Source organism: Eumetopias jubatus, unplaced genomic scaffold (genome assembly GCF_037043125.1).
Source record: "Eumetopias jubatus isolate StellerSeaLion01/CBP00866 unplaced genomic scaffold, mEumJub1_p1.0 scaffold_17, whole genome shotgun sequence".
In the NCBI taxonomy this organism is placed as follows: Eukaryota; Metazoa; Chordata; class Mammalia; order Carnivora; family Otariidae; genus Eumetopias; species Eumetopias jubatus.
The window spans coordinates 70,741,100-70,768,103 of NW_028274823.1; the positions used below are offsets into that span (position 1 = coordinate 70,741,100).

Below are 27,004 nucleotides of genomic sequence, written 5' to 3' on the forward strand. Positions count from 1 at the left end.
TGTACAGATTTCAGAAAAAGTTAAAGAGAAAATAAACACTGATGTCCATGAATATTCAAAATGGCTATTCCAGACACTCAACATTAAAAATACATAAGCATTTGGGAGCTTAACGTTCTACCAAGTGTTACCAAGAATATTAGTAATTTTCCTTTCAAAAGAGGTCACGACAACACTTTAAAATTTCAAGGATGACTCATTACTGTACACCAGGAAGTTTATATAAAAACTGTGGGAGCAAAAAACGACCCCAGATGAATTACCCTTTGAAAGTGAGTGGTGGATTAAAGGGCACGTTACCATCTCTGAGGCTTAAGTGGTCTTCGTTCGGAGCAGGAAGTTAGGGAAGTGGGTCTTCAGCTCCTTAGAGGGGACCTAAACAGCAAGCTCAGGGATGGGAAGAGGAGGGTGCGCCAGGAGTCAAGCTGGCACTTCCCAGGGGTCTTGATGATTGTCCCAAGCACGTGGACAAGCACCTGGTTGACTCCATAGACCAAGAGATGGGGAAACCAGAGCATTTCTAAGCTGGCTATCGCTATCAGCTCTTTGCCAGGACCACAGCTTAAAGTAACCCAGCCACATTTTCTTCCGTGGCTCAACCCGGTCCCACAAGGGCCTCGGCACAGTCGAACTGAAACTCTGAACAAGCAGCTGATTCACACATGCCCAACCCCAGATTCTCCCTTTCCTTCCTTTCTTGCTCACAGGACAAAACCCCAAACTCCCTACAATTGACTGAACACCCTCCAGTAAGTGGGCATGCAACCCAAATAGGAATTTTTGATTTGTTAAGTATATTCGTGTAATAAATCGTACTATGTACATTATAAAACATGCACAAAGTAAGAAATTTAAAAATAACAGGAAGAGTAAGTACAAAAAGACCTTCAAACATTATCTTATGTACCCCTGTGCCATAGTTTGCTAAGCCCTGCTTTCGACCATGGAGGCCCTAAAAATCTCAGACTTGTTATGGATGTCTGTTCCTGGACTAGGAGGTTCAGAGTGCCTCAGCTCACACTCCAGTCTTTCCTAGCTAGAGGGTACCTTCTGGGGTCTGAAATTTAGCCTTGGGCTGTTCTCCCAACATTAGCTGCCAATGGAACTGAAAGAAATTAAATCTGGCTGGGCTTGGGAGTGGGTTAAGACTTGGAAGCAAGCGGGGGGCTGCTCTCTCCAGGAGAGATGACAATGGCCGAAACTGGAATAGAAAAGGCGGCTATTGGCTAGTTGAGCTGAACATGTGCTGTAAGTGTAAAACACACCAGATTTCCAAGACTTAGGACAAAAAAGGAGAATGTAACAGATTTCATTAATAATCTTTTAATATTGCTTACATGTTGAAATGATAATATTTTGGCCATTACTGGATTGAATAAAATACATTTTTTAAATTAATTGACTATTTCTTTTTACTTTTTTAATGTGGCTACTAGAAAAATCAAAGTTACAAACATGGCTCACATTATATTCTTCTAGGCCAGCACGGACCTACACGACCGTTTTATATACAAATCACAGAACTGAATATTATACAACACTGACTTCTTTACTTTTGAAACTTAGAGACTGCTGGCCTGGGGGAAGGCTCACTAGCCAGTACACGAACCGAGTACTGGTGCTGTAGTGCTGGGCTAGGAGGGCGGGAGGCTGGCAGTGACGAGGGTGATCGTATACACATACCTGAAACGAAGAGCAAATCCTTGATTTGGTATCTGTGGTTTTGCCATGTTGCTCAAATATATAAAAATACATAGTTGCCAATCAACAAGGGTAAAAGTTGGACCTCATTTCCCACTCCATGTAGTGTGGAACAGAGGATGGAGGGTCTCAGACAGGGTAGGGGCTACTGGTCCTGGTGGGAAGAGGGGCACTGCTATGCCAATTAATAGCTTTTCAAAGGTTAATTTAGAATCGCTTCTCGGCCTTTTGGCTAAGATCAAGTGTAGAATAGCTTTAAGTTGCAGGTATCAGAAGCTACAGGGCAGTGCTGTAAATCCCGTTTTATTTGGCTTAAATAAACTGAGAAAATTTTATGCCCTCATAGGAGCTTTTGATGACTATTTTTGACTTTTTAAAACTGAGATATAATTCACATACTATAAAATTCACTCTTTTAAATATAATTCAATGGCTTTTCGTATACTCACGGAGTTGTGCAACTATCACCATTATCTACTACAGAACATTTTCATCACCTCAAAAAAGAACCTTTAACCCATTAGCAGTCACTGCCTATTTCCCTGTCCCCAGGCCCCAGCCGTCATCAATCTACTTTGTTTCTATGGGTAGGCCTATTCTGGATATCTCCTAGAAATGGAATCATATAGCATGTGGTCCTTTGTGATTGGCTTCTTTTATTTAGTTAGCATAATGTTTACAAGGTTCATCTACAACATAGCATGTCTCATGTCGCTTCATTCCTTTCTATAGCAGAATAATATTCTATTACACGGATATACTACATTTTGTTTATCTCTTAATCAGCTGACTGACATTTGGGCTATCCCCACTTTTTGGCAATTATGAATAATGATGTTCCGAACATTCATGTACAAGTTTTGGCGGGGACATACGTTTTGAATTCTCTGGGATATATACCTAGAAATGGAACTGGTGGGTCTGGTCAATATTTTAAATACCCACTATTAAAACATTTTATTCACTAATTTATGCAACAGCTGTTGCTTCACAAAGATTAAGGCAGAGGTTGCAAACTGGCTTTTTAATGGGGTTTTCATGTACTTTCATACTTCCTACCATCACTTTGATTCAGGCAGCGGTAAACCGTTTACATTTACCTGCTTGGCGTCTATAGGCATGTGAATCTGTGACCTCTGCATTAAGACTTTCTATTTTAATTGTGAATTCTATAAGCAAAAAAGAAAAAAAAGTCCAAGTTCTCATTGAAGAAATATAAAAACTAAAACTAACTACCAGAAATGATTTATACTTTGGTTTTCCCCAAAATGTTCCTCGTCAGGAACAACAACAAAAAACAAAAAGCAAAAAACAAACAAAAAACCCCAAAACACCCCAAAAAACCAAACACCAAACCCTCCCCCCCAAAAAAACCCATTAACAACAAAAACTTTTGTAAACTGCTGTAACAAAATGGGTGGGGGATGTAGAAATCCCTAACAGGAAACCCCTTGACAACATAAGAAGATCTCAACTTTAGTTCTAAAATGAAACAAAAGTTTGTTCACAAGGAAAGCAGTACCTTTATACTGTAGCAGAATCTACAATACTTTGTGGATAATGGCAAATACAAAGTATCTTCTTTTGGAGTGGAACAGCACCTCCCACCAGACTCCCTTCCTGGGGCCACACCCCTAGCTCAGGCCACCATAATCCCTAGCATAGCCTGTGGTGCCATACTGCTACGCGTCTTAGCCCTCTCAATGTTAGCCAGATTGAATTTCTTTCACTTTCTGGAATTCTTCACTTCTGGGTCTTCAAATGCATACCTCCCAAAGCCTGGAAATCTTCACAGAATAAGTCACAGAGCTAATTTTCAGTGGTAGCCAGAGTAGAAGGGTAGAATCTTAAGCATTTTTTTTTAGTCTAATGTTCTTTCCTTCTTTGTATCTACTTTTCTATCTTTGCTGTCCTCCTTTATATTAATTTGTAATGCTGAGAATACTCTCCAAACCCAATGCCATCAAGCTAATAAGGTCGGTGGAAAAATATTTTTCCTTGTATTTACAGAAAGTTGTAAATCAATGATGGCAGCATCCTTCAGTTGCACGTGAAGAATGCTCAACAGGCTAGAATTATCTCCTAGGAAAAATTTAAAACTCAAATACATGTGCAATAAAAAAATTTTGGAGGGTACTATAAAATCCTAGAAATCAAAGTGTGTACACTGGAATGTAGACCTTTTATTCACCACAACAAACTCCTCTAATTATATTGTCTCAGTTGCAAGAAAAAAAATTCAAAGACCATGCTAACTGGAAGGTGACTAAGAAAACAAGAATAGGAAAAAAGGGCTTATTTTGTGCATCCAATATCACCCGTGGAAATTAACTTGAATGTTGGTTTTTTGTTTTTTTTTTTACTCCTTTATTTTTCAACCCCGTGCAAAGAATTCTCCATTGTAAATAACCTGAGGCAGAGCAACCTGAAATTTCAGTGGTGAGATGACAAAAATATTCTAGCTTCCAGCTTTTGTGGGCCACTCGCAGGGAAACGTTAACTCTGTGAAGTTCAATTTTATCTCTCTTTGCGCACATGTTTTCTAAGGCAGTGATTCTCAGTGCCCCGAAACTCAGGCCACCAGGCCTGCCCTTTTCAGTAACCATGCCAAATCACTACACTGATTGATGGATAAAATAGCAATTGTACTCCCTGTGCACTTTTCAAAATGGGGTTTAGGAACACCCTGGAGCACATGAAGCCAGAGGACGTGCACTGGCTTCAGAGAGGCTGGTAACACCCAGTGTTGGTGAGGGTGAAGAGCCACCAGCGTTCTCGTTTACTGTTTGATGAGGCTGGAAAGTGACAATACTCCTCACAATTTAAAATGCAGACCCCCTTGACCCAGTGATCCTACTTCTAATTGTTTATATTTGCATAAATGTACCCACACCCACACCCCCACACACACCCACACACACACACTTACTGCAAATCTCAATATTAGCTAAAGGTCTTTAATTAGGCTTAGCAATGCTATCCATATTCAGACAGTAATAAATACTGACCAATCATTCATCATGTTCAGTTAATGTTGTTAAACATAGTTGTCATCTCTTCCAAAGTTAGATATGAGCAGGAATTCAGCGGCTACAGGTTACACGGGTATTAGTCTGGCTTTAGCTATACGATGGAGGAATTAATGAAGTCCATTCTCCACAAGAGCTGTCATGTCTGGTAAGAATTCTAAGCAAATTAGTAAGGCAGGTGTAGGGAAGAAAAATGATATTCATACCTCCTCCTCCAGAATGTCACAAGCCAAGTGGATGCGGGACACGTCTACTTGATGGGGTTCTGATTTTAACTTCTTGGATCGTAAACTCCAGAGTTTTATACAGGAGTTGTCAAACCCAGCAGCAAGCAGCTTGCTGTCTGGGGAGATTTCTGCAGTGTTCAACAGCTGCTCTGTGTTATAGAAGGCATAGAAACAGATGGTGGTGAGGGAGGGGGGGCCATCCTTGACACGCTTAATGCTCTCCTGCAAGACCTCCAGGGCAGCCTCGTTCTGCAGAATAGGGGCGGGCATGTCAGTGGGCTCTAAGCCGCTGCCCTCGCTTCGAGAGGAGTTGCCGCTGGCATAGAGCTGGTAATCTGTTCTCTTGGCAGGCTGCACGTCAAGATGGATGTGCAAGGTGAGGACCTTGCACAGGGCGGTGTTGTTGTCACTTTGGAGGTAGCGGATAAGGTAGTTGTAGCTGTCTTCCTGGAGACGGACCACGTACTTGTTATCTAGGAATGCTCGAAGCTTGAAGTTAGACAGGATGTCCTGGATGGTTTGGGTGGTCTGTAGCTGCTCAATGACATCCTTCTGGCTAGCGTTCTGCAGAAACATTCCATGGAAGCGGCTGTAAAAACTTTCCACTGTGCTCTTCGGACTATTCTGGACCAGGTTGAGATGGAGGTAGACAAAGAGAGGATAGAGGAGAGGCATCACTTCGTGGCTATGCTGGGAATCAGAATCTATAATGGAAAAAAGTAAGGGCTTTATAATCGGTATAATTTCAAAGAATAATGTGGCCCTCCTGGGGAGCCCACCATCACACTACACATTCTGGTCAGGACTGTTGATTGAACTAGAAGCCCGACACAGAATTATGGAAACTCAAGATCCAAGCCTTTTGATGGAGGAAGAGCAGGGACTCTGAAGTCCAGCAAACCTGGGCCTGAAGTCGGCCACAGATCAGGAATGTGATGCCCAGAGAGGTTAAGAGACCTGCCTAAGTTGTCACAACACTTCAGGAGCTTGTCCTCAGGTCTTCAAGGTTCACTGTTTTTCCCCAGTACATTAGTGTTCCTCTAATTGGGGAGCACAGACCTCTGAGGGTGCTTAGATATATTCTTGGGAGACTATGAGTTCTTCCCAGAAACTTTTTAGTTGTCTAATTTTTAAAAACAATAAACACAGGCCTATTCATAATTATCCGGCTGGTCCTTAAGCAAGTATTGACATACGACTTTAGTGCTCCCTTTTGTTTTGTGATTACTTTGGGCCTCCATCATCCAACAGTATTATCAGAGTACTTATTTAGTGAGTTCATTAACACGCCTAGCTACCCAGGCTGGCACGCCCTAACACTAACATGATAACACTCACCCAAAATTGTCCCATGTCTGCCAGTGTAATCATTTTGATTATGTTGGCTAAAAAGTAAAACGACTCTTTTTGCAGTGGTAATTTACAAATGAGACATTTTCATGTCATTAAGACTAAACCATTTACTAATTTGAGACTTAACACCATGCAACTACGTGACAGAGGATGTTCAAAAGTGTCCAGCTTTAATTGTCACAGGCAAGGGAGAAAAGCACAGAGGTGCATCTGACGCCCATATGTGAGGGCGGAGGGGGCTGTGATGGTGCAGAGGTTCTGTAGCTACTCAGCCAGAGGCGAGTGGGGGCAGCAGGGCCGACGCAGGGCGTAAGCACCTCAGGAAGCTGAATGCAGACTAGTCTTGTCACAGCCCTCAGGACCGGCCCCATGCCTATGTGGCGCAGCAGGTCAGTTCTGGCAAAATCTATCCGTTATATTCACTTGCTGTTCATTTGAACTTTATTGCTTTTGTGGTTTTGCTTGTACTTGATTTGTAAATGAGTTTCGGTTTCATATAGAAATACAGTAACCATAAACGTGTTATATCTTATGTAACGTTTGTACATATTTAAGTAAATTAATATCAAAATGCTTTAAGTCAGCATTAGTACTTCTGCTAGCATTTTTTTTCCCCTTCATGAAAAAGAATCCATACATGGCTCAAAATCAGGAATATTACATTAGGGAATCTTGCCTCCCTAATCTGATGATAAATGATACCAGCATGCTATCTCTGCTTAATACCCTATTTCACTTTATCACAGGTGAATTAATTGCATAATATGTGCATTTTAGAATAAATGTGTCCCTACTCAAAGACATATTTAGAAAATGAACTTAAATTACAACGATGATTCCAATAAACTTAAGACTGTTACCTGGCCACTTTGGGCTCCTCATGTCTTCAATAGGCCCAGAAGGGAGTTATGGTGCTGGCTGGGGTGACTGATCCTGACTACCAAGGGGACATTGGACTGCCAGTCCACAGTGGAGGTAAGGCAGAGTGTGTCTGCAATACAGGAGATCCCTAAGGGCATCTCTTAGTATCATTCTGCCCTGTGGTTAAGATTAATGGAAAACTATAAAAATCTAATCCAAGTAGGACCAGTAATGGCCCAAGACTCTTCAGAAATGAGGTTTAGGTCATCCTATCCAGTAAAGAACCAGGACCAGCTGAGGTGTTTGCTGAAGGCAAAGAAAATGCAGAATGGGTAGCGGAAGAAAGTAGTTCAATACCAGATATGAAGTATGTGACCAGTTACAGAAATGAAGACTATTTAAATTACCCTCCTTATTTTGTTATGAATATGTGTGTATGTAATTTATACATATCTTTGTTTTCTTCCCTCTCTTGTTCCATTATCATGTACACAAGTTATCCTTACTTTGTACCAGAGTAGTTAAGTGTTGTTAACTCTACATCATAGTATTTAAGTTACACGATATCAAGGAGAAAAGTAAATCACCTAAGGACTTTGCTTTTTCTTCTGGGGAAGGGATTCGTGCATTTTTCGTTGTACCCAGGAGAGCTGTATCATGATAGGGGGATTAAAGACCTTGTTAATCATCGTTATTTGGAGATTAAGTATGGTTTAAGGAGATAGATATGGGTACGAAATTGACAGAGGGTAGACTCGGGGTGGTTAATTCTGTGTCATCATGGCTGGGCCACAGTGCCCAGATACTTAGTTAAACATTATCTAGACGGTTCTGTGAAGGTATTTTTCAGATGAGATCAACAGTTAAGTCAGTAGACTTTGAATAAAGCAGATTACCCTCCATAATGTGGGTGAGCCTCGTCCAATCAGTTGAAGGCCTTATGAGAACAAAGACTGACCTCCCCAGAAGAGGGAATTCTGCCAACAGATTCAATTTGGGTTTGAGTTGCAGTTCTTCCCTGGGTCTCCAGCCTGCCTTCCTGTCTTGCAGATTTTGGACTTGCTAGCCTCCATAAGTGCACGAGCCAATTCCTTAAAATACATCTTTCTGTATATACATCTTATTGGTTCTGTTTCTATGGAAGATCTTGACTAATTCAGATTTTGGTATTTCTTTAAATGCTGTAATTCTTTGGAAGACCTCTGGAAATTTTTTTCCATAAAATACTAATGAAAAAACCAAAACCCCAAAAACTCAACCCTTACCAATTAGACTTCCAATATATCCTACTGGGATGAAGGATTGTTTGCTATTCCTTAAAGTATTAGTTTTAGGCTTATTTTTCAAAATGAGAGGCATTTTAGTTTAATAAGTTTAGAAAACAAAACAAAACAAAACCCAGCCACCAAGAGATAGGGCTGCACTATTTTAAAACTTAGTGAAATTCACTGTTGTTTCAGCTCAGTTTCAAAACTGTTTAATTGTTCCCTCTTGTCTGAAGAGAACAGTGTATCAGGCATAAAATAAAATTTTGATCAACATATTCATTATGTGGAAGTAAGACTCAACATAAGACTTAACTCTCATTTTTAATCTTGTTTCCTTGAAATCGTAACATATACTTCGTATTTTACTGAAAGTGTATTTGCTTGAAATATATTTTTTTCTAATTTCGAAAGTAACATATCCTCTGAAAAGTGCGCTTTTCCTTCCTTCTATCCATCTATCCACCAGCTTTGTAACAAACTCCTACTTGGTGCCATACTCTGCTGGTGGTGTAAGAGGAAGTTTTTTGCAGTTTGCAGAAATTAGTAGTGAAAAGGACACCAAGTTAAATGAAAACCTAGCTTGTTACCCCTTGTTCTCCTGCTGACCTCACACTCCTGTCTTCTGTTCTGAAACATCACACTACCCAGCTCGACTCTTCACCTCCCTCCCTTTCGGGCCTCCCCTCCTTCTCTCCTTCCTCAAATACTCATTTCATTTCAAGGACGAACATGGAGTGTGTGCTTCCTGTGACCCAGGCACTGGACATCTATTGTCGTGTCTAAGGGTCACAGCTGGCCCCAGATTCACACCCAGACTGCTTGATTCCAAAGTCTTTGTTCTTCCTCCTATACTTCCTGAAGAAAAGGACCCAGAGCAACAGGTAAGCTCACAGAAATCTCTCACCTACAGAGAACTTACGGAGGAAAAATACACTTAGGGTACTACAGCCCGAGATGCTCTTATTTTCCTCATATCTTCCTTTGAGATTCATCATCTCCTTAAAGTGGCATTTGCACCTCCATGAAGCTGATACTGAGTTCTTTATCACAAGTCTGTATCTTTCTTTTAAATACTAGCCTCCAATTTCCTACTGCAAGCTACACAGCAGGAGGCCGCCATCATAATGATGTAAAAAACCTGAGTTATTCCTGCTCAATATAGCTTAAGCTTCCATTTGTCACAGAGCCCGAGTCATCCTCAACTCTTCCTCCTTTAATCCTGAGCCTTGGAGAGTCTACCTTGGGAATTTTAACTACGAAATCAAGACCTTGCTTTCCACTTGCACAACACTGTTGAGCTGTGGTCCTTTTTCAGCTCACTTTTCCAGTACACAGTGGACTTTAGGCTGGCTTCCTGGTCATCCCACTTGCAAACCCTTTCATAAACTGCTTTCAGACTTTTGTCTCCTAGGCCCGATGGTCAGGTCTCTCCTCAACCTGGCTCCACTGTGGCTGGCTTTATCTCCAATCTGAAAACCCCATTCTCAACAAAGCTGCTTCCTTCACTGTTCCTGCCCAAAGAATTGCCATCTCTGCCCTTTTGCTCATGTCTTTCCACATACCCCAAATCCTCCTACTTCTCTTCCACAGCTTACTGAAATCCAACCCATCTTCCAAACGCTAACGTAAATTCCACCTCCTGATTGATAGTAAGGCCTTCTCTGACTACTCTGTCCAAACCATATTCTCCTTTCATTCCAGAGTTCCTCTATGTACAAACTTTGGCACTGATTTCATCCTGGCCTGTTAAAACTCTTCCACCATATTTGAACTTTATTTAAAAACTTTTACTTTTAGCCTTCTTATGTTAGGATTGCTCCCTATTTAGATTAATGACTGTATCTTATACTTTATCGTGGTGCTCAGGAAACACTTGTTCCTTTGACTTGGCTGACTGCTCTTTAGAGACCTGAGGGTAGGGAAAAATATTCCAGGAAAAGCAGTCTGTAAAAACACAAAACAGGGGCGCCTGGGTGGCTCAGTTGGTTAAGCGACTGCCTTCGGCTCAGGTCATGATCCAGGAGTCCCTGGATCGAGTCCCGCATTAGGCTCCCTGCTCGGCGGGGAGTCTGCTTCTCCCTCTGACTCTCCCCCCTCTCATGTGCTCTCTCTCTCTCTCTCTCTCATTCTCTCTGTCTCAAATAAATAAATAAATAAAAATCTTTAAGAAAAAAACAACACAAAACAGGGCAACCTTTTCGGGTCCCCTCCCTCCTCAGGAGCTTTGTGCTATCACTTTGCTATCGCTCAGTAAACCTTGCTAAAAATAAAATAAAAAATAAAAACAAAAACAAAAAACCCCACAAAATATATATTTACCCCCTCCAAATGACCTGTGCCTAATGAATTAAAGAATTATAGGTAAAATAATAGACAACTTCCTCAGTTTTGAAACAAGACAAAGGAGAAGGTTAATACGTTACCAGTTATTGAAATTTAAAGTTCTGGGGGAAGGAAATTATGACAGGAGAATAAAGAAGATACCACATATTAGGAAAAAACTAGCATCATCAGACACAAGGAGTCAACAGCTAGTCTACATTAAGAGTTTTAGTAAATAGTCAAGAAAAATAGTAAGAGCCCAAAGAAAAATTTTTTAAAGATTTCTTTAAAAAATTTATTTTAGAGAGTAAGTGAGAGAGAGAGCATGAGCAGGGGCAGAAAGAAAGGGAAAAGCAGACTCCCTGTTGAGCAGGAAGCCCAACACAGGGCTGGATCCCAGGACCTGGGATCATGACCTGAGCTGAAAGCAGACGCTTAACCCACTGAGCCACCCAGGCGCCCCCCAAAGAAATAAATCTAAGCAGAAAACTTTGCACCAGAATAAATCACATTTGTGATCAACTAAATGTATTAATTCTTCATTGTGAAAAGTAACCACAGTTCTGTAATAAAATTATTCCAATGAGTCTATTTTATTACAACTATGCTTCAGTGATTAAAGAATACAAACAAAAACCAGTATGTCACTAGTCACGAGCATCATTCATAATGGAAATAAGTCACGTCTATGAGTACATGGAAGGCATCACTATTATAATGATACACTGGGGCTTTATGCTTTTGTCTGTTTCCCTCATTAGGCAGTAGGCTCCACATCAATATGCTCTATTGCAACATCTAGCCCAGCAAGTAGTCAGTGCCTAACATAAATATCGGCTGAATGAATGAAAGAGAAAGGCTGAGAGAAGCTCGGCATTCCTTCTTAAACCAGCTTCCCCACCCCTAGCATGGAGAGAGAAATCGATCATGGGGAAAGAAATATATTTTAAAAACGGAGTAAAATGACTTTCTAAAGACTTAAATTTAAAAAATAAATTGCTTAGGGGCGCCTGGGTGGCTCAGTCTTTAAGCGTCTGCCTTCGGCTCAGGTCATGATCCCAGGATCCTGGGATCAAGCCCCGCATTGGCCTCCCTGCTCGGTGGGAAGCCTGCTTCTCCCTCTCCCACTCCCCCTGCTTGTGTTCCCTCTCTTGCTGTGTCTCAGTGTCAAATAAATAAATAAAATCTTAAAAAAAAAAATTGCTAAAAGCCTCAAAAAAAAAAAAAAAAGGCCAGTGATTACATAACTCAGTATCTCCAAGTTCTTGCTTACCTCTCAGTGAAAGCCTTCTTATAAATTCAATTTTTCTCTTTTTATCCTTACTGGAGATAGAAAGCAGCTGATCACTGTTCTGAGATATTTAACATTCATATGATATGAAGATCTTACACTTCTTTCTTTTTCAGTTTCAACATAATAGGCTCTTTTTACTAAACCTTTAAGCTTCATGATTTTTTCATTTTTGTAACAATAGATGGTACTTATGAATTCCATCACTCTAATAACTCTGAGGCTGATAAGATAACTCTTTCTAAGGTTTTATTTTGTAACCTTTATTTCTTGTAACATTTTGGCCACTTTCCCTAGAATACAGAAAATGTGGAATCTTTCCCTTAAAAAATACAGATCATAATGAGGGTCAAGTAAAATCAAGTGATGTAAAATTAGGTATACTATTGTGGCTTATACATTGATTGCCTTATATGCATCTTTACCATTAAAACCTATTACTCTGAGGATTTTTTCAAATAAAAAAAGAAAAACGAAATAACCTCAAAGTGCTTTAACTACAATTTGCCACTAACCAATACCTACTAATTACTCTCAACCCTTTGAGGGCAGAGAAAATTTTGTATTTCTTACACCTCAAGGTGTTCTGAATGAAAAAGTACTCAGCAAAAGACTTTGATTAATAACCTGAATCAACGTAGTCTCCCTCACTGCGATAATCCTCCCAACATTAAAATTATAATCAGTTATCTTAGGACTGGATGAAATCACTTGGTTACACCTTTGAATCACCTTATTTCACAGATGAAGAAACCAGGGCTCCAGAGATGCTAAACAACTTCATTTTTTTTTAAGTGATTCATTTAAAAAGTCATACAGTGAGTTAAAAGAACTGACTGGAACTCATATCTACTGATTCTGTGTTTTAATGGTCATTACACCACCCACAAACTGGACTAAACTACTTCTAATTTTTTTTGTCTAGCTGATTCATGATGAGTAGTGTCTTGCACTTTGGGAAATAAGGGGAAAAGGTCATTTTGAGATGTACTATATTATTAATAGTGATTTCAATGTCCATTTCAAATTCTCTGCATTTAAGGATGTTTCTCTACATGGCTAATTTAACTTTCACTGTTTCATCGCAAGTTTTAGTCACTTTGCTGACAGCCATGGACAAAACAGTGACCAAAACACCGGGAGCCCTAGCCCTTGCAAACTTTAACTTGTGACTTAACTCTCTTAGGAGGTCCGATAGATTGTAAGACTGAATGCAAGGACTGCCCTCAACTACCTTTGAATCCGTACTAAGTACACTGTACCCGGAATACAGTAGGTTCTGAGGGAAAGTTGCGGGATTCTTTCTTAATAAGAGGAAGTTCTTCTTTAAGCTGAGCACTTACCAGTGAGAAAATTCCGTAGGCGTCCAAACTGTACTTCATATTGCTGGGGCTCTGCCTGGCAAGGGGCTGCAGACACTATGTTGGCACAGCCGGATTCTGATTGGACTAAGGAGAAAAAGATATATACAGTGGGGATGGGAAACACAATTATTAATCCAGTATGTGGCAAGGTGGGTGGAAGAGGGTGTTAAGTATGCATCATAGCAATGGACATTTCAGTAGATTTTCAGAGTATGGTGGGGCTTCTGGTTAAATATGGCCGAGTGATGACACCTATCTCCTCTTCTTCCTGATACCCAAATAAAATGATAGTGGAGGCATGAAAAGGTATAAAGCACAGGGTTAAGTTGAATGAGAGAGGACAGGTACATAAGTGCAAGAGGGACATATCTGAAAGTATTTGACCCTATGTTCTGACATCCTATGATAATGTGCCTTGGTGTGGGTCTATTTGCAACCATCATTATGGACACTTAGCCGGCCCTTTCAATAAAAATTCATGTCTCTTGGTTCTGAGAAATTTGTTGATTCTCTGTTTTCTCTTTCAGGGATCCCTCCTATTTCTCTTTCTTCTTCTTCTTCTTTTTCAGAAAGCTCTAGGCCTAATGTGGGGTTCACACTTACAACGCTGCGATTAAGAGTCACGTGCTCTACCAACTGAACCAGCCACGTGCCACTGGGACCCCCTACTATTTCAAGGTTAGATTCCCTGAACTGATCTGCTTCCTCAACTTTCAACCTTTCTACTGATTTCTCATTTTTATGACCATTTACTTCAATTTGCTACATTTCTTGCTGTTCTCCTAATGTTGTTTGCTTTTTAAAAATAGCATTTTCTTCTCGTCTCAAGGCTATCAATGATGGTATTTTTGAAATTTTCTTCTCTCGGCTGTTTGCTTCACTCAAGTTGCTTCTCACTGATTCTTTCCACCTCTCCTCTTTATACTGAGTACATTAGGTTCTTTCATGGCTGAAGGTGAAGTACTACAGAGCTGATGGAAACTCTGCGTGTTTATCACCCGGCATGACCTGGATGGGCAATTTCCCAATGTCAATGTCTTCACAGGTCTTCTCTCTTGGGCAGGTCAGATTCACCAGGGAAGAATCTCTAATCACCTTCCTGAGGGATATGTGACCGACTGCTAGTGTTCTAGGCAGCGGGATGTGGGGAAGAAGGCTGGAGTCTCAATATTCAGATACACAGTATGTAAACATGCACTTAGTCTCCATTCTGTGAATTTATTCTTTCTAAAAAGAGAAACAACATTCCCATACCCTTTCTGCGGGGGTAAGGGAACACTGGGGAAAGGTGGCTGGGGACCGAGGGAGCCATCTTTAATAATCTGGATGAAACTAACACATTTCAGAAGACAGATTATGGATGGAGGAATGAAATTAATGCAGCAGGACTGAGGTAGCCACAACATAACATGTACAGGAAGGGGGACACAGATGAGAAGTCAGTGTGCCCTACGAGAACTCAGAGCAACAGCCTGAAGCAGGAGGATGTGCTGCACGTGCACGAACGGTACGCCCCTCTCCTTCACGTGGTTCCCACCTTGAGTTAATCAGTCACCAAATCCTACAGATTCCTCAATCTATCCTCTCCTCTCCACTCCTACTACCACCTCTTTAACTCAGGTTGTCCTGACTTCTCACTGGATCATTCTATGGCCTTCTAACTAGTTTCCCTGGTTCTACTCTGGGCCTTCCCCAATCAATGCAGCCACCAGAGTGATCTTTCCACAATTCACACTTGAGAACCTAGATACCCTTCTCCAACTTGTCCCCTGGTAAGCTCCTAATGGTTCTTTTGAGACTCAGCTCACTCCTTCTATTTATTAACCCCTACTATATACTGGGAATCATGAAACCTTTGGGGAGGCAATCCTTGACCTGCCAAGCTAATTTCGATGAGCACCTTCTTTGTTCCTACAGAACCTGAAACATTCTCCCTTCATAGAACTTACTACATCATACCCTCCTGTCATCACTGATTTATCCGCCTCATTTCCTCGCTGTAATGTTAAGCTCTTTAGGAGCTAGGATCAAACCTTAGCTATCTCTAGGACTCTTCAGCACCTGACCTATAGCAGATGTTCAATAGGTGGTATGCTGAAGGACGACACAATCATTCAGATTACTCAACTGACAGAAAGACCTAGGACAAAATCTTATGATACTCACACTTCCTGGTGGTTTTCCAGGAACAACAGTGCCCTTCCTAATCAGCCATTATATCTGCATTAAGACGACTAAGAAGAGTCATGTTCTGGCAGTCATGTTCTGTATAATAGTACTTGTTTCTATTTTCTATCAACAACTGCATAGAATTACTGCTCCCAGGTTCTAATGAACAGGGGGCAGCAGGAGATTATTCATGCACATTAAAGGCTGTGCTGGCAAGTTGAGAAGGAATTACTCTGGCTCTATAAACTGGCCATCCTGCTCGAAACAATAAGGCATTTAGTAATCTATTCCAAGCCCCTCGTCTGGCTCTGTTCTTGTCAGGGGTAACCCAGTCTGAAAGAAAGGAACAATGGGGGTGGATCTGATGCTAAAGAATAAGAAGGCAGCTACCTTCTTATAAGAAGGTATAATAAGAAGGGCTACTTCTACTGTCTCAGGAGGAGTCAGGAAGCAGCTCTTTGAGGACATCCTCATTCTACTCTCCCTTCATTCTCTTCCTATGGCAACAGCAGTGCACCCTTAGAATGTGAAGGGTCTGGGTTCATGACTCTGAAGATAATAAGAGGGAGGAGAGGGAGCTGCTGCTACCAGTGTGGGGGTTGAAACCATTAAGGGATAAAGTAGGTGGTGACAGATACTTAGAAGAGCAGAAGGAAGTACAAGAATCAAAAAGAGAGAACAGTCCAGTCGGAGCAGGTAAGAGGAACCAGGGCTGAGCTGGAGAAAGCACTGTGGTGTTGGAACTCCTCGTACAGCCATTAAAGCAGCTCACAATCACCTGAAAAGCACTGCGGCTGTCTGTTTTTTGGCAAAGTCTCCAGTACCCAGGTCCAATAGAAGAAAATTATATCACATAAAAATTCAACTCACAACATAGCTAAGTAATAACTATTTGCTGTTCTAAAGAGATTTAAGACACATTTTTCTAAAAAAAGAATCTGATTTCAAAACAAAACCCCCAAAACAAATCTTAAAAACCTCAGGAACATATCTAGGATGCCAATCTTTCCGACCACTGATCCCAAAGCACTCGTTCACCCGGCAAACCTGACTTCCATGGGCGAGGCTCCGGGCTACAGGGAGGGACATGATGGAAGCCCTGGCCCTCCGGGTCTCATAGCAGACTAGTTCACAGAGGGAAAACATCAGATACAGTGGAAGGCAGAGAATTCTGAAGCAGGATGGATTACGACAGGAGGCCTCTCAAAGTGGCTTTGAAGGACAGATAGCATCTCTGAAGGCCTGCACCATCATGTGGTGCTGCCTCTGGAGGCTGCCGCAACTCTCTCCAGAAGAGGAGGGGAAGTAACTTCTCAGGGTCCTCTGTGTGAGTTCTGCTCCAGCCTGCCCGCCCCCATTACCTGCGAGGTTGGCCGCCATCTCCTCAGCAGTCTGTGACAGCCGCAGTCCTTGCTTCAGGGGACCGTCGGAGTCCACGTACTGCCGGCGTTTGAGGTAGCAGGACACTGCCATCTGAATCTGCTCGGTGCGCACTCGTTTCATGACCTTCAGGGGGAACCACAGAACACTAAGCCACGTGGGACATGACTCAAGCCGGTGCGCACAGTGCACAGGTAAAATAAGGCGTAGACAAAGACTAGCCACATGGCTAGTTACATGACCTAGTTAAGACACAAAGCAAAGTTACTAACCTAGCACTCTCCCATGTATCTATTTTCTCAATAGCGATACAGTCAACTTCAATTGCGGAAAATAGGAATATTATGGAGAATAAAACCCCACAGACCGCCCCCAAACTTAATTTAATACCATGATTTCAATCTTTCTGGTAGAACTTTTCATTAGAGCTGTTAACAAGGAGCCTACAGGATCAGGTCAATTCCAGGGCCTTTTATTTCTCCTGCTTACTCTCGGAGAGAGGTGTTAATTGGCAGTGAACTGGGCAAATAAAGCAGGCAGGAGGCAAGACGAAAATCAAAGATCTGAGAAACTGAAGACACTGGATAAATGGAAGTTGAGAAAGTGAGCAGTTACTAATGAGGAAAGGAATGCTATGTTCTTCCTGATAGTCAGGAACACGCGGGCAGCACTACGTCAAAGGTTGGGGCACCGGGTCTTCATTGTAATCCCATTATTTACCTCTTTCACTCTTTACAACCTCAGGCCCAGGAAAGCGTCAAAATGGAAAGAGGGTATGTATATGCATTAGAATATATCTCACAAATTCTTATAAGAAAGGAAAAGAAAATGGTAGGAAGTGCACCGAATAGGGCTAAATTACTTTTGGTAATTTAAACTAATTTGAGGGTTCCCCTCACAAAGGACTATTTTCCTTGATGATTAAATTAATGATCAAGAACAAGAGGAACTCCTGAAGGTACCATGGGTCTCAAACACCGCTTTGTTAGAGGTAAAGGATACTGCAGTCCCGGTGACCCACGACAGCTGGATGAATTTTCTATGTTCACTTCTCTCATGTAAAAACGGAATGCTTGCAACATTATCCATATACACGTGATTGTCCCCATCAAAGTAACCTTCCCTAAATCAATGGCTCCCAATGTTTTGCATGTGGGAGATCTGCTTTTGGTAATTTATTTGGAGTGTCTGAGTTTTCTGTTTCAACGACATGCACTGGCCTCCTTTGTGATTGCCTCCATTCCCTTTTAAGATTTGAAATTCCCCCCATTCCAGAAATCTGCCTTTTTTTCTTTAAATGCTTCAAAAAATTTTATTTGTATCTCATTTTTATTCATCTGCCATTTTTTAGCATATAAGTGTGGCGAATAGCCAAATGTTTTATACAGATACTGTAGCAACAAATTATTCTACAATTATTTGCAAATAATCCTTTCTTTCCAAACTGACTTGTGGTATACTCTGAATAATTCCCTAAAAGTCCTACAACAGAGCAAACAGTGAAGGCTGGAGACACATGCACTAAAAAATATATATCTATATAAAAATACAAATGTTAGGATATCATAAATATGTTATTTTAAATTATGTATTTAGAAAAATTATATTCTCTATGCATTTCAGTTGTGGATTACCAAAGAAAGTATAAAATCATTTGCTAAAAAGAAGGGGCACTGGGTGTGATATGGTTGACAGTGATACAATGAAAATTACTAATAAATTTCCCAAGACTGAACCACCTTTTTACTGTGGAATTTGCATCACTCAGTTTTGGTGTATTAGTCTTTCACTATATTGCTAACTGAGATTGTTTTTTTAATTAAGTTTTTTTTTTTTTATTGCCAACACAAGGATTTTGATACTTTGAAAGCGGGACTCCCTGCTCCAAGCATTCATCTGTCCGTCAATGAAAGCAGATAATTGTTTTTTGGTGGTTACTAATAAGCATTCCTGTATCATTTTGACTGTATCAGTGATTCTCTATGGTTCTCTAACCTGGCTACACCTAAGAACCTCCTGTAACTGTGTGTATGAATAATTTCAAACCCTGGAGATTCTGATTCAATGTTATACTCAGAGAAAAACAATGAAATGCACACAGAGACTGTGACAATATACTGCCCTTTCCCAGTTTGGCCCCAAGTCAGGACTAGTCAAATCCAACCAGCTCCCACTGCCCCACCCTGTGCCTCCCCCCTTCCCCCCACAATGTTTGCTAAAGCTGCTTTTAATCTAACTTCAAGAGCTCCTCGTCTCCGAACTCTTCCAAAGCAGCCTGATTCCTCGTATTTAGCTGAGACTCACACTTTTTCAGATTTCCTCCTGCCAATCTCTTGTTGCTATGGGAATACATGCTTGTATCAATGTGTGTCCCTCAGTGCTCCAAATAAGATGGGAATAAGAGATCACCTCTCTAACAGGAAGAAACCATGCATGTGAAAGACACAGAACAATTGACAGAGAGAACAGACCCTGTGATGACACACTGTCCTCACAGTAGGGCAATGTTTATGCACATCAGAGGAGGAGGGAAAAAGATATGAAAGATATGGAAGGGTAAACAGGAATGAGAACGAACAACAGCAAAAACTGGCCATATTTGGGATTGCTAAAAATTCATTTCTAAATACTGATTCTGATGAATTTGTCCAAATTAGCTGGCCCAAATGGCAGTTTCTCAGAACCCAAACCACTATTTATGACAAGGGACCTTCCCTGAGGGTGGGCAGTGAGTCAGCTGTAGGGCCAAGGACCTTAAGAGCAGGAATGCTGGTGTTAACTAACTCTCTTTTACAACCACACTCAACTGAAATACCAGAGACATGACCCAATAGACATAAGTGGATTTGATTCCAACACACACATATTTCAAATGAAACAAATAATGAAGAGTTCTGTGGAGAAACCAGTTCCCCTCCCCCTACTGATTTCTCTAATACTAATATCCATAAATGGACACATGAGGGAAAAAAAAAAAAAACTCCTTACAATAGACCTGTCTTTCGGCAGACGTGACACTAACACTGAAATTTCAAGTTACTTGCTTAGCTTTTCCCATAATTATAAAATCTTTTAAATTTAAATTAAGTTTGGATATAATTATATCCTTGTTAAAATTTCAGGATTTCCCATGATTTTCAATTTACATAATATCTTAACTTTAAAAGTAAAAATAGATGATCACACACCTTTCTCTTCATGTCATAGTAGTAGTATTTCTGGAAATTAAAAAGAGGATTCTGACACAATATGTATCTATTTCTCATATATCAATAGCTGCCTACTGTTTAACTAATATTTTAACAAAGTTGCTATATAAAATCAAGACACGATCATCTTCCTGTCTCAAAGTAACAACTGTGCAGGAAAAACCACAGCCATTCTTGGTATTTAACTACAGAAATATGGGGAGGCAAAGACACATGGAACCCAGGCACACTCTTAAGATGATGATGATAATACGGGACTGCAGCCAAGCAAATTTCTTACTGGTTACAGACTGTATCCTAACACTGCCCACTTATGTTCAAATGTGTGTGTTGGTGGAGGGTGCAGGGGGGACATCCCCAGGGCACCACGTGAAGGGCTAAGCAGGCAAAATACTACACAATTCCATTAAATGCTAATAGAATACTGTATGGACAAATACCCCCTGGGTAAGGTGGCAGCTTTGAGCATGGGTGAATTCAGAATAAATCCAGGCAAATTCACCACCACCATTCTCGAATCAGCTCCCCAAATGAGTTTACTGACAGGTGGCTAGGGGTGTGTGTACTTTGAAGCAAATGTATTCCAATTATAAATTTATGCTTAGAAACAGATAAAAATGCTTATGTATTTTCTCTTAAATAAGATGCCATGTAAAGTGCATACTAGGTACTCAAATACATTAGTTCTCTTCTCTTTACTTGCAGAAGTCTAAATATAATATCTGTCAAAAGGTCATTCTAAGGAGGACCTAAAAAGCTAGCTTTTGCATTAATCATCATGGTAAAGTGTATCCAATCTTTGTGAAAATATAAATCACAGGTGACAAAATGAGCCACGGTACTCTCAGTTTTAGTAATACTTCATATAATTTTAACATTATCATGGTCTTTCATATTCAATCTTTGCTCATAGACTGACATGAATATACTTGAACTAGAAGTTGTGTTCTTTCTTATGGTGTCCCAAGAAATAAATGGCATGAGAATAATGCTCAGAACTAGGGGCTCAGGACACAACACAGGGCCTGGAGGGTTTTTTGTTTTGGTTTGGTTTTTTGGCGGGGGAGAACTCACACAACTAGGCAGACAGATACCACTAAAACTGACCTTCTCTAACATCACCTGGGACCTCTATGATGTTCCAGAAGTCTTTTTTCACTAATTTCGTTTCTTTCCCGATAGCTTCCTACCTAGCTATTCCAAAGCCATACCAGTCTCCTTATCCAGCCAGCTGACCTGCTCCCTACCTCAGTGGGCTATTTATTAAGACCTGAGATTCCTCAACTCTTGCCAAACCAACAGTCCCTTTTCCACACTATCCCACAAGGTCTCTTGGCTGCTGAACACGCCTCCTCCCTTGAAACTCCCTCTCCCTTGGTCGCTCCCCCTCTCCCATTCTTGGTCTGCTTCTCATTCTTCACATTCCCTACATCATCATACTACTTACACAAGACTTACACCGCCTCTAGCCAGACTACCTTCCTGAGCTCAAGTCTGAGGGACATCTCTACCTAGATGCTGCGAACATGAAATTCAACATGCTCAAATTTATTATCTTCCTTCAAATCCTCCTTCTCCTACTGCCAGCTTGATGTTTGCCATGATCTATCACTAAAGCAAAAACCCCAGTCATCATCTTAAGATTTTTCTTCTCTCCCTCTCATTTCTACGAGGCCACGAACTCCTTCTATTCCACACAGAATTCTCTTTTGCAGCCATTGCTGCTACCCCATCTTCACTGCTGCTATGGGACAGCACAAATCACTTCTCAACTGGAATATTCCAATATCCTCCCACCTCTAGCCCTACCTCAAACCACCCTCTAGAATGCAGCCAGAGTAGAAGACAAATCTGATTATGCTACTCCCAAGCTTAAAATTTCTCCCCAACCCTGCCCCAATGCAGGTTGTCCAATCCTGCCATCACTGCTCCTTAGTTTGCCCAGACAGACAGAGAATTCCTGGAGAACAGAGTTATTCTTATCTTTGAAACTCACATTAAAAATAAAGTGAGGGTTGGGGCGCCTGGGTGGCTCAGTCAGTTAAGCGTCTGCCTCCGGCTCAGGGCGTGATCTCAGGGTCCTGGGATGGAGCCCCGCATCGCATTGCACTCCCTGCTCAGTGGCAAGCCTGCTTCTCCCTTTCCCACTCTCCCTACCTGTGCGTGCTCTGTCAAATAAATAAATAAAATCTTAAAAAAAGATAAAGTGAGGGTTGTCTAGCTTCTGTTTGGAATTCTTGACAGTTTACTCTAGGTTCATGATCCTCCTGAATTTTTATGGGCCACAAATATTTGATTCCTGTTTTAACACTGTTTTACAGCACAGAAAAAAAAATATTCCTACACAAAACCTCATTACACAGAAGAGTACGGCACAAGAATGGATATCTACATTATTTACTATGACTTCAGAAAGAAAACTTTCCTAAATGCTCTATTTGCAAACACCATTGTAGATGGAAAAAACAGATGTTTTGTTCTCAGAGAATTAGGAGAAATATGTTTTCCTATGTTAATTTTTCTCCATGAAACTGAATCAAACGCAGCCAGGTTTTAGAAATAGTTTAATGACATTAAAACATTTATGTATGTGTCTCAAAATAGAATATTAATTTTTCATTTTATTTTAAAGATTTTATTTATTGATTTGACAGAGAGAGACACAGCGAGAGAGGGAACACAAGCAGGGGGAGTAGGAGAGGGAGAAGCAGGCTTCCCACTGAGCAGTGAGCCTGATGCAGGGCTGATCCCAGGACCCTGGGACCATGACCTGAGCCAAAGGCAGACGCTTAATGACTGAGCCACCCAGGCTCCCCTAATTTTTCATTTTAGAGCAGTACTGTTCTATAGGACTTTTCTCAATAATAAAAATGTTCTAAGTCTGCACTGTTCAATATGGTAGCCACCAGCCACACAGAGCTATTGAGCAATTAAACTGTGGCCAGTGCTGAATTTTTATTTTAATTAAATTTAAGTAAACACATGCGCCAATGGGTTAAGAGTGTGGTATTACTTTGTGAAACTAATGTACTAGCATCTTAGCCTAAAGATGCTGATTGACAAAGTTTCGCAAAACATGTCTCATTACTAAATAACCAAATATCCAAAAGTGAGTACCATTGACCCCTGAACAACATAAGTGACCCTCCCTGCGCCCCCATCAAAAATTTGCATATAACTTTTGACTCCCCAAGAACTTCATTACTAATAGCCTACTGTTGACTGAAAGCCTTAATATAAACAGTGGGCTAACATGTTTCATGTAAGAGTTATATACTGTATTCTTACAATAAAGCTAGAGAAAAGGAAATGTTAAGGAAATCATCAAGGAGAATATTTACAGTACCATTCTGTCTTTATGGAAAAAAAAATCTGTGTGTAAGTGGATCCACAGTTATACCTGTGCTGTTCAAGGGTCAGCTGTATTTTGCTAGTAAAACAGAACTACCCTTTATGACAACCAGTCACTGTAAGGTGACTAAGATACATTTCAATACATTTTACTGGAAGAGTATCTGATTTGACTGCTGAACAAAGAATTATGAATGGAAGTTCTCCACAGTGTTTTCTAAACTTCACCAGTACGCAATGTTCCTTAAACCTTCTAAAAGTTAAAAAATGAGAAAAGGGAATTTGTTCCAGGAGAGAAAAAGATCAGCAGTCAATTTCTGTGAAACATCCAAATAAAAGGTTAAGTTCAAACCTAAGACAATGATACCCTTGCAATGATAAAATTAAGAAGAAATTTTGGGGGTGAATTTAAATAAAAAAAAAAACCTTTGAGGACTACAGAGGAAACAGTCAAATGTCTGCTTATAATCTTTATTAACTCACATATATTTAAAAATACATTATATAGTGCAATATATTAATTCACAAAACAATTTTACTCTATTCACTTTCATCTTCCACTTATCAGTGTCTCTGCGGTCACTTAAGCCACTCAGAATTATCAAATTCCATTTTCCAGAGCACATCACCCTCACAATGACCAAATCAGCTATGACAGAGTACTTCTTGAATCCACACATGATGCTCTCATCGGAAATCTCAACCAACCAAAGCCATCAACACCTATTCAGGAGGGCAGAACATTTTTTCAGTCATCATTGACTATACTGATTGACTGAATAAATACATCAAACCAGCATCAACTGAAGTTATTTTAGCCCAATATGTATTTCCCAAACAGCATCCTGTTGTTCAAAATAGAGTGACTGAGGGACGCCTGGGCGGCGCAGTCCATTAAGCATCTGCTTTCTGCTCAGGTCGTGCTCCCAGGGTCCTGGGATTGAGTCCTGCATCGGGCTCCTTGCTTGGCAGGGAGCCTGCTTCTCTCTCTGCCTGCCTCTGTCTCTCTCTCTGACAAATAAATAAATAAAATCTTAGGAAAAAAAAAAAAAAACCAGAGTGACTGAGAGAGCCCTGTAATAGGAGAGACTTGAACACGTGGTGACACTCTCTTTACAGAGGAATACGTTTGGGGGGAACTTTGCCTTATAATCAGGTGTACACAGTATATCCTTGAAGTCAACTTTTAAGAGGGAAAGCTGCCTGGGATATCTAAGGATTTCTTCCTGTCTTTTGTAAATGCTCTCTAAGCTTCCAGATTTGGAATGAAATGCCTGTCCCTGCTAAGCAGTCATTTTCCTTTTCGAGTCACAGGCAGATACAAAGCTGCCAGCACAAGTGGATGGATGGGCCTTCCCTACTTTTAATCCAATCCCATACTACTGCAGGTACAATCGGCACAATCTTTCCAAAAAACTAATCTGATGGCATCTGCTCAGCTTAAAAACTTGCTACTGCCTCCATCGGTTGGAGGGTAAAAAATTCAATCTTCCTTGTGTCATTTTGAGGTTACTCTGATCCACCTTTGTTAACTGGTAGGTACCACCCCACTTTCTCATCTCAGGGGCTTTGGCCAAGACCCCTCCATTAACTGGAGGCACCCCCTGCACTGGCACTCCAACTTGGTTAAATCCTACTCTTTTTTTCACAGCTCAACTCAGCTTCCTCCACCACTGAATCCAGGAACAACTTCCGTCTCACTGCTTACCATAATATTTGTTTTCTATACTACCACTACTAATACCTAATACTTATTCAGTGTATGCCACTGGTAAGACACTATTTTAAGTGCTGCACATAGGTTATCTCCTGTATACCTCAAAAGCTTTCTAAGCTAGGTAACACTCTTGGGCTAAGAAAGCTGAGGCCCACAGAAGTCAGACACAGTCCCAAGGTTCTATAGTGCTAGGATGGAAAGTCAGGTCATCGGCAGAGCTTCAGGGTCTGAACTCTTACCCTTTACAATGTCCTACTGCCCAAAGGGTTCTACATTAAATCAGAGGCTTCTTGACAATAGTGAAGGCTTACCAGTTGCTTGTTGAGAGAATGATCAGAACAATTACAGGTAGAACAATTACTACCTAAGCAGATGAAGGGAGGCTGGAAACTGAGTAATGTTGGTTTAACAGAAGATTCCTAGGGCTCCCTTCCAGCGAAAATCAATCATCAAAACCAAACCCCTGTCCCTTTCTCCAAAGATGTCCTTCACAGGTGTTATGAAGGACATCTGTTTGCAAAAACAAAACCCCTAAACTAGTTGCTGAGAAGTGAGGCCTTTACCTAGCTTCACAGTGACAGAAGCACACATAAACTTCACATTTATAGGCAGAAGCAACAAAACTATTCCAAGACACAATAACCTGATTTATTGTTTGAGGACAAAGAAAAAAAGCTCAAGGCAAGCCCACCCTTTGGTTTCCTAGTTTAACACTGATTTTCAAGGCAAGACGAATTTGTAATTCCTAAAGCAAATCAATGTTAGCATAAGCTTCCCATTTAACACAAAATATTTAGGCCTATAAGGAACCTAAAAGGTATTTTCTCAAAAAGGAAACTACAACAGCTAATATTTAGAGTGTTTTCTATATGTCAGGCATTTTCACATTCATTATTCCTTTTTGTGGTACCCTTTAAAAGATCCACTTTTAAACTTTCAGTCATCACCTCGTTTTACAGAAGAGGAAACTAAGGCTCACAGATAGTTACACTGATAGTTACATGGTTTCAACCTTCGCTCTACATAGTCACCAAGCCCCAAGCATTACATGAAGTTTCTCGGAGTTTAAAGATGTGACACAAACTCCCCTTTCCTACTCTCACTTTCAAGCAGGGCTGTGAGCAGGGCTGGGGAACGGCCGCCTTGTCCTCCTCCCACCCCACAACTCAGGTATGTCACACACTTGTATCACCTAAGAGAAGTCAAACTCCGCCCTCACTGCTCCTCCCGACACAGCACCCAACTGCTTGTTCGCGGGAGTCACCATTCCAAGATTTTAATCTGCAAGGTCAGAGTTTAGGTAATTTAAGACGAACACCGCATGGGATTGGCAGACTTACCTTCTGATCCCAGAACCATTCAAGCTGCGAGATCCGCAGTATAACGACACTTTCACAACTGATGGGAGAACTGCATGAAGCTTTCAAGTGCTCCACTTCCGCTAAGTCTAAAATGACACCACTATTTCTAACCATCAACTGACTTCGGACCAACGCCTCAGCTAATACATTTTCAAAAGCCCTGGAGCTTCGCGAGTACCGCCTAAGCGCACAAATCTCTTGCTGTCATGAGTTAAACAACCCCAAAGGCAACCTTGCAGGTCGGTATCCTCTAGCAACAACTAGTCTAACTCGAGATCTCCCCTGTCACATGCAGAGGTCGATCTCACACCCAGCCACCCGCAATCACCATGTGCGAAGTTTAATCTTGAGTTCGGCCAAAAGGCATTTCCTTTTTCCTTAAATGAAAAGGAGATTCGGAC

The 27,004-nt window shown here is 41.0% G+C and overlaps 1 protein-coding gene across 4 annotated transcripts in view; it reads right to left on the reverse strand.

Moving 5' to 3' along the window:
- Positions 1–27,004, reverse strand: part of TAF5L (TATA-box binding protein associated factor 5 like) — a 30,817-nt gene that overhangs the window by 3,206 nt on the left and 607 nt on the right. For 3 of the 4 annotated variants that reach the window (XM_028104600.2, XM_028104603.2, XM_028104602.2), the window contains exons 2-4: positions 16,947–17,091; positions 13,396–13,500; positions 4,937–5,661 (exon numbers count right to left, since the gene is read on the reverse strand). In XM_028104600.2, the coding sequence (XP_027960401.1) occupies positions 4,937–5,661; positions 13,396–13,500; positions 16,947–17,088 (972 nt within the window). In that variant the 5' untranslated portion in view covers positions 17,089–17,091. Of the gene's footprint in view, positions 1–4,936; positions 5,662–13,395; positions 13,501–16,946; positions 17,092–26,582; positions 26,999–27,004 lie in introns of those variants that run through there. The other variant, XM_028104599.2, reaches the window with a different exon arrangement.